The 14,609-nt window shown below is 49.0% G+C and overlaps 1 protein-coding gene across 2 annotated transcripts in view; it reads right to left on the bottom strand.

Annotated features, from left to right (window-relative positions):
- The window catches only part of CREBBP (CREB binding lysine acetyltransferase), a gene marked incomplete at both ends in the record, with an annotated part of 162,171 nt that overhangs the window by 63,501 nt on the left and 84,061 nt on the right, over positions 1–14,609 (bottom strand). For both annotated transcript variants that reach the window (XM_080702425.1, XM_080702426.1), the window contains one exon: positions 1,026–1,266. In XM_080702425.1, the coding sequence (XP_080558551.1) occupies positions 1,026–1,266 (241 nt within the window). The remainder of the gene's footprint in view (positions 1–1,025; positions 1,267–14,609) is intronic.

Below are 14,609 nucleotides of genomic sequence, written 5' to 3'. Positions count from 1 at the left end.
GGTTCAGCCCACGAAACAAAAACTCTTCCGCCTAAAACACTAACCAACTCAGTGAACGTAGAACAAATAGAGTTCTGTAAGGTCACCACTTAAAATAAAAGTGTCAAATTATGTCTAAAGATGAAACCATCTCAATATAGAGTGGAAGAGACACAGCTAGAGAAGCAAAGACTCTGGAGACTCCAAGGGGCCCTCGGGGCTCTGAGAAGTGCTTGGGAGGAAGCTGGCCCTGGTTACTCTCGGCTTCTTCTAGCCCAACCTTACCCCCTCTGCGTTTCCCTCACGATAAGGGCTGCTGGCCCTGCGCGCTCACCAATGTCCCTGTGGAGAGGGAGGCCGGGAGCGACTTTCCCTACGGTTCGTGAGCGAGTAGGAAGAGAAGGGAAGAGCTCGACAAAGATCAGAGGGAAGTACAGCTGTCGGCAGGACACGCTTCCTTCAGTGGAACTGAGGTGCCTGGTAAAGAGGGGCACGGGGCACCGGATGTGCCCGATTCACCATCCCCTAGGGATGACACGGTGCCCAGCTCCCGTGTCACTGCCGGTCGCCCAGGACAACCTGGCCGTCACCGGAGTAGCCTCAAGATGTGGGGTGGAGGAGCGAGCCAGGGAGCCACTGCTGGTCCGAGTCCTTGAAACAACGCAAGACAGATGCTGAGGGGCGGGGAAGGGTGTGTGCCTGCCTGCGCGTGTGCTCCGGCGGCTGCCCCAAAGAAACAGCTAGACGTTTACAACAAGGATTACTCAAGAAGTGACACGAGTCTTCCGTGAAAGGAAGGAGAAAAGAACAGACTCTGGGCCTAGCCTCCAGCAGGAGAGGTTCACGAGTAACCAAAACCCAAACCGCCCTGCCCTCAGCAGGCGAGCCCTCCCGGGAGCGGCTGGGCGGCTGGGCCTGGGGTATGCGAGGGCAACCTGTTCCAGGCTAAGCAAAGGAGGCCGGCGCCTCGGCCGCAGAAGCCTTCCGGCCAAGAGAGCCGCTGGAGACACACACGACAGGCAAGTCCACCCTGACCGCGCACTCACCTTGGCAGGCCTTCCCCGCCTGGCAATGCGTCATGTGGTTCAACACATTCTTCATGGTGCGGCAGTGCGGGAGAGAGCAGGCCCGCACCTCTCCGTTAGCCTGTTCCCGTCGCTGACATTTGTGGGCGTGTAGCAGTAGAACCAGCTGCTGCTGTATCAGCTTGCGCTTTTCGGGGTCCGCAGTGGGGCCTGTTGCAATTGCTTGTGTGGGTACAATGCCCACTGAAGTTTGCATTTGAGACTAGAACAAAACAGAATAATACAAACATTTATTAAGCCTTTAGAGTTCCAGACTTTCGTGTTCATTGTTTCACAAGCAAATGTGAACGCGGTCAGGTGACACGGGCCACCGAGAGGAAATGTGTTTTCTCTTTAACTTTGGAGGACCCAGAAGCATCCAAATCAACCCGACTCAGACGAAAAACCTGGTTTCAATTCTGTCATCCAAACAAGAAAATGACACACGCCCTGGACTGTGGCCATCAAACCCAACTCACTGCGCTGTGCACACCGCTGGGAGGGCTGCACACGACTGCGGCTGGAACCCAGGAAGCCGCTGCGGGGCCAAGCGGCCAGGCACTGGGATTTCATACGGTTCAGCCAATGAAAACGGCGGCAGGCACAACGAGCGGCCACGCACTGCAAACAACTGGAGCAGCAAAGAGCCGCACCGCCTCTGCCTCCTGGTTTTGTTTTGTCTTCCTGTGGTGCAACGTTTGGATTTCACGACCGGTGCCCAGAAGGACAACATTCTGCAGTTTTATTTCAGTGGTCGCTGCCTCTTCCAGAACAGTAATGCAACACCCAATCTGACAACCACCCTGGGTATTTCAACGCTTTCTCTTAAGAAATAGTTTAAGATTAAAGCATTAGAATGTTCACTCCGACATGCCAACAAATTTTTTCAAAAGTATTTATTTCAAAAAATACAGAAACAGTATGCTTGCCTTCACCCACCTCAAACAAACAGCCAGACCAAGCATACCTCAACTGCAAGGAAAATGGGAAGAGTGACCTGCAGGGTGGTATTCCTGACAAACTATCACAACTCTCCAGACAAACATACTATAGAAACATGAGTAACAGAAATCCAGTGTTCCTAATGCGCAGCAAGAGAACCCACAGCCCGGGATTTTAGATGCTCCCCGCTTGAGTCCACGACACTCATTACCCTTCCCCAAATACAAAACCACTCTGGCTTTTTTATATAAGAATCAAAAAGATATATCTGCGATTAGAAAAAACTAAAAATATTTCTACTGAATTGAACCTCTTTTAAAAGCCGGAGTTTTCTGCCTTGGTCTTACCTTTATGAGAACTCAGAGAGCAAGCGTGTCGGAAAGCCAGCTGGCTTCGTGAAGAAGCACGACTCCTGGGAGCCCGAAGACGGCCTGGAGCAAAAGCAAACGTCTAACGGAGGCAGGTCCCCGCGAGAGAGCCTCCCTGTGTTTGCCTTTTCCCGTTATGAAATAAAGGGACACTGTAGGCGCGTCCCCCAAGGACGCGTGTGTGCAGCAATATTTGGAGGTGGGCACTTAGGAGATGCTAACCCCACGGCGGGACCACCAGCTCCCCGGGCCCCACCACCACCTCCGCCTCGCCTCGGCGGGCCATGCCCCCCACCGTGGACTGAGGCCTCAGGAGCCACAGGCCAAAACAAACCTTCCTTCCTCAAAGCTGTTTACCTCAGTATCTGTCACAGTAAGAACAGGCTGACTGACACAGCAGGAAATATGAAAAGACAGAGAACTACTGAGGAAATATAATAATTAAATATATAATAATTAAATAATATAATAATAATTAAAACCCCCACATCCAGGAGATCATTACTGAAGTGTTAAGAGCTGTGTTTCTTCTAATCTTTTTCTCTATGTAGATACCTATACTACACACCATAATCAATACAGCCATACGTCTTGCAAACACACGAATGTATGTATGTATGTATGCATGCATGCATGCATGCATGTGTGTACTGTATGCATGCATGTACTGCAGGCGTGTGTGTGCCTCCAGGTCCTGCCCTTCTCACCAGAGAAGCCCAGGCTCACTTAACTGGCTCACTTATCCCAACGTGGCACAAACCAGAGCCCTTCCCTCTCCCCATTCTTTTATTTTTTTATTTTAAAATAAAAATCTCTAATAAACAGCCACGACCACATGGCTGCTGGCCTTTAGCATCAATGCTAAACATCTCTTCGACCACCAGCTAGCTGATCGCCATGGATTCAGTCTGACTGGAAGTCAATGGAAATTGAGATGTGGAAGAAACAGTGAGATACATGGCCTTGTTACACTCTCTTTTACACTTATGAAAATTTCAAACATGCACAAAAGAGAAGGGGAAAGAATTCCATAATCACACCTCAGAAAGTGAGCAGCTGATCTAATAAGCCAGTCAAATTCTGATTCGTCTAGTTGCCCACAATCCGCCCTCCAGCTGGTCTGCACGGCCAGGCCCACTTGAGGCCCCCGCCTTAATCTGCCCAGTGTCTACAGAGTTCTTCATCTACTGTCCCCTCCCCTCCGTGCTCATGAAAACCGGCTAGCTGAGGAGGCCCAGAAGCTCTCCTTGCCCCCTCTTCCTTCCTTCCTTCCTTACTCCCTTCCTTCCTTCCTTCCTTCCTTTTCTTCAGAACTGGGGGCTGAACCCAGGGGCATTTTACCGCTGAGCTATACTCCCAGCCCTCCCTTTATATTTTATTTGGAAACAGGGTCTCATTAAGTTGCAGGGGCCCTCAGTAAGTAGCCGGGGCTGGCTGCAAACCTGTGGTCCTCCTGTCTCAGCCTCTCAAGCACGGGGGTTACAAGTATGTGCCACCATGCCCAGCTCTCACCCTTGTGTTTTTTTTTTTTGGGGGGGGGGTACTGGGGTTCCTGGAAGCCCTTCTACCTCCGGGCTACATTCCCAGGCCTATTTTTTTTAAATACTTTTTTATTTGGAAACAGGTCTCTTAAGCCAGCACGGCTGGCTTTGAACCTGCGCCATCCTCCTGTCTCCACCTCCCAAGCGCGGGGATGACAAGCATGTACCACCACACCCAGCTCTCTCACCGTGGTTTTTTTTTTTTTTTTTTTTGTGGTACTGGGGTGGAACCCAGAGGCTTTTTACCTCTGGGCTATACTCCCAGCCCTATTTTATATTTTATTTTTGAAACAGGGTCTCACTAAGTTGCTGAGAGCCTCACTATATACTGTACACAAAAAGAAAAAACAAAACTTAGGCAAAAATTCTAGCCCTACAACTAAATGATAACTTACTGCCTTTTTTTTTCTTCCTTTTTCTTTTGAAACAGTCTCACTAAATTGCTAAGGCTGGCCATGAGCCTGCGATCCTCCTGTCTTAGCCTCCCAAGTACTGCAATTACAGACATGAGCTACCATGCCTATCTGGGATGTTTTTTGTTTGTCTGTTTGTTTGCAGAACTGGGGATTGAACCCAGGGGCATTCTATCTCTGAGCTACACCCCCAGCTCTATTTTTATTCTTTATTTTCAAACAAGGTCTCACTAAGTTGCAGAGGCTGGCTGCGAACCTGTGATCCTCCTGTCTCCGCCTCCCAAGTACTAGGATTACATACATGCATGCGCCATCACGCCCAGCTGGGATATGTTCTAAGAGCATCTTGTGCATTATACCTGAGTATATGTCAACAGTTGGAAATCAAATGATGAGCTAACAACGCGATATTATTTAGCTGTTTGCTAGAGGACACAGCACACATGCTAAAAGTCACCTGGAGGTGAGGCTGAACATGAGCCCGGTCCCACAGCCCTGCACCTGCCTCTCCCGCAGGCCCTCCATACACCTGCCCGGGGCTCTTACAGGTACGGGGCACCAGGCTGGTGTTCAATGAGCCAAACGCTAGAGGGGCCGCATGTGACATCCTTCAGACCCCCAACGTCCCTGCCCAGGCCCCACTGCTGAGGCGGCCAAGAGCACAGAAAGAGCACCGACAGGGCCTTCTCTTCAAAGCACAGAGCACAACTTCATGCTGTGAGTTCCTCAGAAGCAATCCACCTAGAAGCCGGGCGTGGGGGTGCATGCTTGACATCCCAGCATTCGGGAGGCTGAAACAGGAGGATCGCAGTTCGTGGACAACCTCAGCCACTTAGTGAGGCCCTCTGCAAGTCAGTGGGACCCGGTTTCAAAATAAAGAATAAAAAATAGGGCTGGGGGTGTAGCTCAGGTAGAAGGCCCCAGGGTTCCATCCCCAGTACCAAAAAAAAAAAAAAAAAAAAAAGTAATCCACCTAGTGTGTGGGTGAGTGGGTGGCGGGTACTGGGAAGGAACCCCAGGGCACTCTACCTCTGACCTAAACCTCAACCCTTTTTATTTTGAAATAGTCTAAGTTACTGCATGCTAGCCCCAGAGTTGCGATCCTCCTGCCTCACCCTCTCAAGTACTGGGATTGGAAGGCCGTGCCACCAGGCCCAGCTGTAATCCACACATTTTATACAATTTTGTTTTTTCAATAGCCAAGAAAAATTAGAAAACAGTGAGAATAAAAGAGAACCTATTTTACTAGATTCTAAAATACACTCTAAAGCCGGGCGTTGTGGTGCAAGCTTGTAATCCCAGTATTTGGGAGGCTGAGACAGGAAGATCTCAGGTTTGTGGCCAGCCTCAGCTACTTAGTGAGGACGCCTGCAACTTAATGAGACCGTTTCCAAATAAAATATAAAAAGAGGGCTGGGGGGGGGTGTAGCTCGGAGGTAAAATGCCCCTGGGTTCAATCCCTAGTACGGCAAAATAACAAATAAACAAATGGGCAAAAATTTCAACAAGATATTTCTCCAAAGAAGATACACAAAGTGGTTAATGAACACACGGTGTTACACAGTGGCCATTAGGGAAACACAAGCCACAGGAGACAGCGCTTATGCCCAGCAGGGAGGCGCTGAGCAAGGAGGCGGCGGGCACGCCGCGCCGCTGCTGGGAGACCGCCGGGGTCGCCCTGACCACACGTGCCGAGAGACCCAAGTTCTACCCCTTTAGATGTCCAAGAGGATTTAGTCCCTTGCTTGTTTCATGTTGCTGGGATTGAGCTACGTCCTCAGCCCGATTTTATGTATTTAAAAGTTTTGCTTTCAGTACTCGGGATGGAACCCGGGGCATTCTACCTCCGAGTACCTCCAGCCCTATGTTTGGATCTCATTAAATTACCGTATTACCCTGGGCGGCTTCCAGTCTGCACCTGTGGGTCTCCTGTCTCAGCCTCCCAAGTACTGGGATCATAAACCTGGAGAAATAACTGTTAAGGCAACACCTAATAACAATGGTGTGTGTGTGTGTGTGTGTGTGTGTGCGCGCGCGCGCGTGTGTTCTGGGGATTGATCCCAGAGGCACAGGGCTACAGCCCCAGCCTATTTTATTTTAAACAGCATCTTGCTAGGTTGAGAATCCCATTACATGCCGAAGCTGTCCTTGAACCTGAGATCTCTTCCTGTCTAAGCTCCCAAGTACTGGGATTACAGGCGTGGGCCACCATGTCTGGCTCCAGCGTTATCTTTAAACCCCCTCCCTCTTAGAAAGAAAATGTGAAACTTCCCTGCCACTTCCATTTAATTTTATATAAACATGCTCTTTAAAGCTGAACCAAGCAAATCTGAGTTTTATATATGAAAATAAAATAGAAAAACTGTTCTTGAAGCTATTTCTAAACAGAACTTGTCTCTAACCATGTCACACACACACACACACACACACACACACACACACACACACACACACACACACACACCCTGAAACCAGGAGCATCCTATCTCTGAGCTGTAGCCCAGCCCTTTTAATGTTTTGTCCTGAAGAAGTCTCACGAGGCTGCCGAAAGTCCTGCTGCACTGCTGGGCCCTTCCTCAAACCCGTGAACCTCCTGTCTCGGTAGTGTGCTTCGGCGTGCGCCACCATAGCTGGCTTTGAATGTTAAAGTTACAGAAATGTCTATGGTAGATAATGATTTTTTGTGTGTGGTAAAATTCTGCTATCCACAGGTTATGTCAGGGAAATGCTGCAGCTGTAGGCAAGTATTCTTGGGACAAACAGGAAAAAGTTTAAGCTCTAATGAGAATCTATTTTAAATATATTAAGTTAAAAAAAGAAGGTTTTAGACCATTCCTATGAAGTCATTCCATTTTTCTTTATTGACTTTATACCTATTTTTAGAAAAACCTCAGTAAAATTATCTGTTGGCTGTACTGCAGGGGAAGGCGCTTTCACATTTTTACTTTTTTAAAATTCTGTATTGTGTAAATGTTTTATAGGCATCTACTATTTTTATAACTGAAAAACATTCCACTTGGGGGAAAATTCTTGGAAAATGAAGTAAGAAGAATCAGTAACAAACAATAAAGAATATAAAAAATAAAACTGCAAAGGTCCAGGAAGGTAACCGAGATGAGTATCTTGAAATGAAAAGGTGGTAAAGGTCTCAGCCATGAGAAGCACCCAACCATCACCAGTAGAGCGCTTCTCTCTCTCTCTCTCTGTTGTTGCTGGGTTGACTCACAGGCCCTGCAGGCTATGTAAGTGCTCCACCACTGAGCTGCACCGCCAGCCCAATCAGTAAAACTTTTTTTTTTTTTTAAGGTACTGGGGTTCCTGGAAACCCTTCTACCTCTGGGCTACACTCCCAGACCTATTTTATATATATTTTAAAATTTGGAAACAGGGTCTCTTATGCCAGCGCGGCTGGCTTCAAATCTGCGCGATCCTCCTGTCTCTGCCTCCCAAGTGCAGGGATTACAAGCGTGCGCCACCACACACGGCTCAGTAAAACTTTTTTTTTTTTTTTTTTTTTGGTGGTACTGGGGTTCCTGGAAACTCTTCTACTTCCGGGCTATACCCCCAGACCTACTTTTTATATTTTTATTTGGAAACAGGGTCTCTTAAGCCAGCAAGGCTGGCTTGGAACCAGCGCGATCCTCCTGTCTCTGCCTCCCAAGCGTGGGGATTACAAGCGTGTGCCACCACCCCGGCTCAGTAAAACTTTTAAAATGCAGGTCCTGGCTGGTCCTTCCTTCTTTCCAGAAACACGCCTGCCAAAGCACCACAGGCATTTCTATTTGCTGAAGTTCCAAGAAGGATGCTTTCTTATTTTTAGATTGGTGTTTTACAGAATTTTCCAATTTAACCAAATATACCTTAACAGTGAAAATAAAATAAAATATTTAAGAGGAAAAAAGGCCCTGGCCGATCCTTATGCAACAAAGCCCAGGCCCACAAGGAGAAAGCCAACACCGGACTGCGTACGCCAGCCCTCTCGGGCTGGGCTGCAGCTCGGTGGTAGCAGTGCAGGGGCCTGGCGGATCCCCAGCATCACGGTAAACAACACCAACAATCCAGAAAGAAGCTGAAATGAATAGAAGATAACACAAACGAAAACGGGAGCGTTATTTCTTCCTCTCGGCCCATCTTCACTTCCCCAGGACCCTGTGCCAGGCTCTTGAGTTCCAGGCTCAGCAAACGGTGCTGCGTCAGGACCTGCACGTCCCAGGGAGGGGCTCGCTCGGGACAGCCCCGGTGCCCGGAGGAGGTGGGCGCGCACTCAAGTACAGAGGACCCACCGGGGCCTCTCCGCGCCTGCGACTCAGCACTGAGCCCACTTCCTAAAGGGCCCAAGAGAACCTAAGAGAGAAGCTGGCAAAGGACAGGAGCCACGCAGCTCAACAGGAAGTGCCTGTGTCTCGAAGCACAGCGCTTTGTTCTCACTAGTGATCAAAGAAGTGAAAGCAAAGTAGAAGGTATTATTTTTTCCTACCCAAGGATATGCTTAGGGAGGATGGTATGATGCCAATGACCTGTACGTCGCCCTTGCTGGAATCGATGATGGTATCCATGCAAAGACTTGAAATACATGCAGTACCTAATTCTTTCTTTCTTTCTTTCTTTCTTTCTTTCTTTCTTTCTTTCTTTCTTTCTTTCTTTCTTTCTTTCTTTCGTGTGTGTGTGTGTGTGTGTTACTGGAGGTTGAACCCTTGAGCCTAGGGGCACTCTCCCACTGAGCTGCATACCCCAGCTTTTCTTTATTCTGTATTCTGAGACAAGGTCTCGCTAAGTTGTCCAGGCTGGCCTTAAAATTGTGAGCCTCCTGCTTCAGCCTCCTGAGTCACTGGGAAATCAGGTGTGCATCACCGCCCCCTGTGCAATACGTTTCTTGAATGAGAGTCGGCTCACCTCAACTTCATAAGTGTGGAAGGAAGAAGTGAGTGTAGCGTGGGGGTCACACTGGCTTGAATGTTCTAAAGCACAGGATGACTGTGCGTGAGCCAGCTGGGTCTCCTTCACTCCCCTGGCCACAGGCTCTCTGCACGTGTCACGTGTCACCACGACTCAGCAGTCCCGACTGTACATCACAAACTATAAGCGGGTGTGGTGGTGCACACTTGTAATCCCAACATTCAGGAGGCAGACACCAGAGGATCGCTGTTCGTGGACAGCCTCAGCTACTTAGCAGCGAGGCCCTTTGCAACTCAGTGAGATCCTGTTTCAAAACTAAAGAGAATAAAAAATAGGGCTGGGGGTGTAGCTTGGAGGTAGAATGCCCCCGAGTTCCATCCTCAGTACTGCCAAAAATAAAGGGCAAACCATAGTTACTCCTTTGTGCCTAATTTCTAAGATATTTATTTATTGGTACTAGAGACTGAACCCAGGGGCATTTTACCTTTGAGCTACACCCTAGCACTATTTTACACCCTAGTACTATTTATTTATTTACTTATTTATGCTAGGGATGGCACCCAGGGGCATTCTACCTCGAGCTACACCCCCAGCCCTATTTTTTATTCTTTTTTTTTGGTGGTACTGAGGTTCCTGGAAGCCCTTCTACCTCCGGGCTACACTCCCAGACCTATTTTTTTTATATTTTTTATTTGGAAACAGGGTCTCTTAAGCCAGCGAGGCTGGCTCCGAACCAGCGCGATCCTCCTGTCTCCGCCTCCCAAGCGCGGGGATTACAAGCATGCACCACCACGCCCGGCTTATTCTTTATTTTGAAACAGGGTCTCACTAAGTTGCAAAGAGCCTCACTAAGTAGCTGAAGCTGTCCTTGAACCATGATCCTCCGGTCTCAGACTCCTGAATGCTGGGATTACAAGTGTGTGCCACCATGCCTGACTTTTATTCTTTACTTTAAAACAGGGTCTCACTAAGATGCAGAGACCTAACTAAGTAGCTGAGGCTGTCTGTGATTGTGCGATCCTGTCTCAGGCCTTCCAAGTACAGAGATTACAACGCTTAGCTTTTATTTTTATTTATTTATTTTTTAAATTTGTGGTACTGGGGGTGGATCCCAGGGGCTTTTCTACCTCCGAGCTATACTTCCAGACCTATTTTATACTTTATTTGGAAACAGGGTCTCTCTAAGTTGCGGAGAGCCTCACTCAGTAGCTGAGGCTGGCTTTGAACCTGTGCAATCCTCCTGTCTCAGCCTCCCAAGTGCTGGGATTATAAGGGTGTGCCACCACGCCTGGCTTAGCTTTTATTTTTTATTTTGAAACAGGGTCTCACTAGTTGCCGAGGCTAGTTTTAAACCGGTGATCTTCCTGTCTCAGCCTCCTAAGTACTGAGATTGCTAGCATGCACCACCGTGCTGGACTTCGAGAAGGGTTTTAATATGTATTTTTATTAGGATTCTTAGTATTACATAGGTCTGGGGTAGTCTGCCCCTACTCCATTTTCCCCCAGATGCCCTATAGTCTATCCTAAGAACATAATCAGATATGCAAAAACAGTGTGTATAAAAGTGGACATTAATTCTCATTTTTCAGTAAGTGCCAAGTATACACTATGATGCCTTCAGAAAGACTTCCAAACAGTAAGAGGGGCACGTGTGCGCGCACAGCCCGGCCTTGAATCACAGCCGGCCCGGCCCTCCACATCCCACAGAACCAGAGCCAGGCCCTTGGACACCCCACCCGACCACACCTGGGAATGTGAGCCTCTGCGACCCCCACTGAGGGTCAGAAAACGGCCCAAAGCCCACACGGGGCGGGCAGGGGCAGCTTGCAGGACCACTTGTCCTGGCCCCTGGAAGACCTTGTGCGGGCCGGGCACAAAGCTCCAAAGTTCCAGGACAGAGGAACGCTCCTCAGGGGAACACATCCCACGGGAGGAAGGCACCCCCAACGAGGCCACGAGGACAGTGGGAAGGGAAAGAGCAGAGCGGCTCACACCAATGGGAAAATGGTTCTGGTGTTTCCATTTTATGCTTTATGTTTATTGATTTAAAAAAAATAGGATTATCGCCAGGCGTGGTGGCGCACACTTGTAATCCCCGCACTTGGGAGGCATAGACAGGAGGATTGCGCAGGTTCGAAGCCAGCCACGCTGGCTTAAGAGACCCTGTTTCCAAATAAAAAGTATAAAAATAGGTCTAGGAGTGTGGCCCGGAGACAGAAGGGTTTCCAGGAACCCCAGTACCACCAAAAAAAATAATAATAATTAAAAAAAATAATAATAATAAATTTTAAAAAAGGATTATCTCAGAATTAAAGATCTCAATTCTATAGAGAAATAACTTAAAATGAGCAGGCTCAACCTGCATGATTTCTAAGTAATTTTCCAGGTTAAAAAAAGCTGCGATTTTAAAGAGGCAAACAAGTGGCTCTGGCCAGCAGGCCGAGGCCAGTGGGGCTGAGACGAGGGGCTCAGGTGGAACTGGGCGCGGGTCTGCCTCGGCGAGCGGGACGACCTGATGGCACCCCAAGAGCTGTAGCAGGAAGTGCTGATGCACTGTGATGGGCCAAGCCACTCAGCAGGCTAAAGTGAGCGGAGGTCATAAAAGGCACGGCCACCCACCTAACGGCCTGGCCTAAGAACGGTCAATTTACTAAAGAACTTAAGAAGCCCTTTTCTACAATAGTTACTACAGCAGCTTTTTGAGAACTTGACTACTGGTCACTGCACTAATTGTTTATTGGTGACTTAAGACTCAGGGTCATTCAGGTGACCGTGGGGAAAGTGAGCTAGAAAGTTAGGATGAGCCGCTCTGAAAAGCCCGACTGTGCGCGCTGCTTCGACACGAAGCACTGCTGTGTGTGTCACTGCTATGTGTCACTGCTGTGTGTCACTGCTGTGTGTCACTGCTGTGTGTTCACTGCTGTGTGTCACTGCTGTGTGTTCACTGCTGTTGTGTGTCACTGCTGGCCACGGCGCCTCACCCAGGCTTGCCGAGCTCACTGTCCACTGAGTTCTAACAGTCACTTCAATTCTCCAAAGCACCTGGTCACCGCCCCTCTGGCGCTGACAGGCAGGAGCAGCTGAGCTGCTGGGTGTTAGTACACGGCACACCTCGCTTGGCCTTGAAGAACTTTCCAACCACCTCTATTCACGTGAAGCCAAGGTGCTCGGCATCTGTGGGGATAATTATGCTTTCACAGAGGTGAAAATGGGCTATCCTAAGCACACCCTAGAAAGGACACTGTTGGAAAGTGGAGACCTATCTTAGAAAGAAAGTTAAGTGATCTTGACTGAGTGGTGGCCCTCAGGGCTTTGGTTCCAGGACTTGGTGAATGTCTACATCTACACACGCTCAAGGGGTGCATGCACGTGTAAGCCATGCACATCCTCCTATCTAAACCATTTCTAGATTACTTACAATACCTAACACAAAGAAAACACTATTATAAAGAGTTGTTGCCAGGCCTGGTGGCCTACACCTATAATCCTAGTACTTGGGAGGCTGAGACAGGAAGACTGCAACCTAGTGAGACCTGTTTCAAAACAAAAATTAATAAAAAGCACTGGGGGGGGGGTGTGTGACTCAGATATAGAATGCCCCTGGGTTCAATCTCCAGTACAAAAAATAAAAGAGATGGTTGTATACCATATTGTTTAGAGAATGACAAAATAATCTGTACATGTTATATACAAACACAATTAAAAAAAAAACTTACACCTGGCCGGGCGTGGTGGCACACCACGGAGACAGGAGACAGGAGGACCATGGTCGCAGACGGCCTCAGCTACTTGGTGAGGCTCTGTGCAATTCAGTGAGACCCTGATTCAAAAACTAAAAAGACTAAAAAACAGGGCTGGGGTTGCTTGGAGGTAGAATGCCCCGGGTTCCATCCCCAATACCACACACACACACACACACACACACACACACACACACACACACATATACACACACACACACACACACACACACTATATCTGAGGTTGGTTGAATCCACAGATGCAGAATACAGAGGGTCAAATGTACTTACAAGATACAGGGATGCCTGAAATCATAGTACTGGCTAGTTTTTTTCAATCTGTAATTTCCTGTTATTTGAAGCAAGTGGCATATTATATTTTGTGCTTAGCCTATGTTTCCTAGATGATACTTACTGCCCAAATAAATGGGGATAAATCTAAACAGGAAAAAGATACTTAGTTACTGCTAAGAATTTTACACCAAGCCAGGTATAGGGGCATACACCTGCACTTGGGAGACTGAGACAGGAGAATCACAGGTTCAAGGCCAGCCTCAGAAACTTAACGAAATGCGATTTTGAAATATAAATAAATATAAATAATATAAATAAACTCAGAGGTAGAATGCTCCTGGATTCAACCTCCAGTATCCACCACACACACAAAAAAAGTTTAGACCAAAGGTTAATCTTTGAAGGCTCTGTATACAAGTTTTCTCAGCAGTCTTCAAGATACAGGCAGAGGCAGTAGGACTGCAGAAATGGAGGGAAACTGGTAAATATACACAGATTACCAACAAGGACAGAGGGCGGCCTGCATCCCACCTCCCCCGGCCAGCGATCTCGGTGTCAGTGATCTCAGCATGCCGGTGCGGCTGGTCATCTCAGAAGCACTGCGCCAGCACCTGGCCGAGGCAGCGGGTGAGCCGAACCCTAAACAAGCCGCAGCTTCCAGGTCCGCACTGAGGGCGAAGGTGCTCGGTGTGACAGTGGTGAGCTTCACATCTGCTCCAGGGACCCACCATGACCGAGGCCAAGGACAGGACAGGACGAGGACAGCGCGGCCATCCTGCAGCCCCCGCTCAGCGAGCACCGCCAGGAAGGAGGGAGAGGAAACCTCCCACAGACAGGTCCCGGTGCGGCGGAGCTGGGCGGAGGCTGCCTAGCACCCGAGGACCCGCAGGCCACGGCGTCTATGGACAGCGGCTCCTGGGCTTTCCTTTGTATCAGTCAGCAGGGCTCGCTTGCCACTGCGGGCCCAACGTAAGGGGATGGACCACAGGTCATCCAGTTGTCACCTGCCTGCAAAGCCTGGCAGGGCATTCGTTGCCATAAACTGGGCAACCAAGCAAAAAACACCTGAGGTTTCACCAAGAATGACCTAAGAGACCAGAGACTCCTCACCTTTCTCCTGTGAGGCCTGGGTGAGCCCAGGGACCACGGAGGCACACAACCACAGACAGAGCGTCAGGGCCCGCGGCGGCCCAGGCCTGCCCTGATGCCGCCATGGCTCTGCCCAGCCAGACCAGAAAACAAGCCTGCACCCTCGCCGGCCGGCCTGCCTAACACTTCTGCGTACAGACGCTGAGCCGCAGCTGCCCGGGCCTTGTCCAAAACGTCCACTTCAAATTCTCACACACGATCAAGAGAAACCGCAAGCCCGCAC

This window comes from Muscardinus avellanarius (assembly GCF_963383645.1).
Source record: "Muscardinus avellanarius genome assembly, chromosome: 10".
NCBI classification, from domain to species: domain Eukaryota; kingdom Metazoa; phylum Chordata; class Mammalia; order Rodentia; family Gliridae; genus Muscardinus; species Muscardinus avellanarius.
The sequence above is the reverse complement of the archived record's forward strand: the minus strand, read 5'-3'. Positions and strand labels throughout refer to the sequence as shown.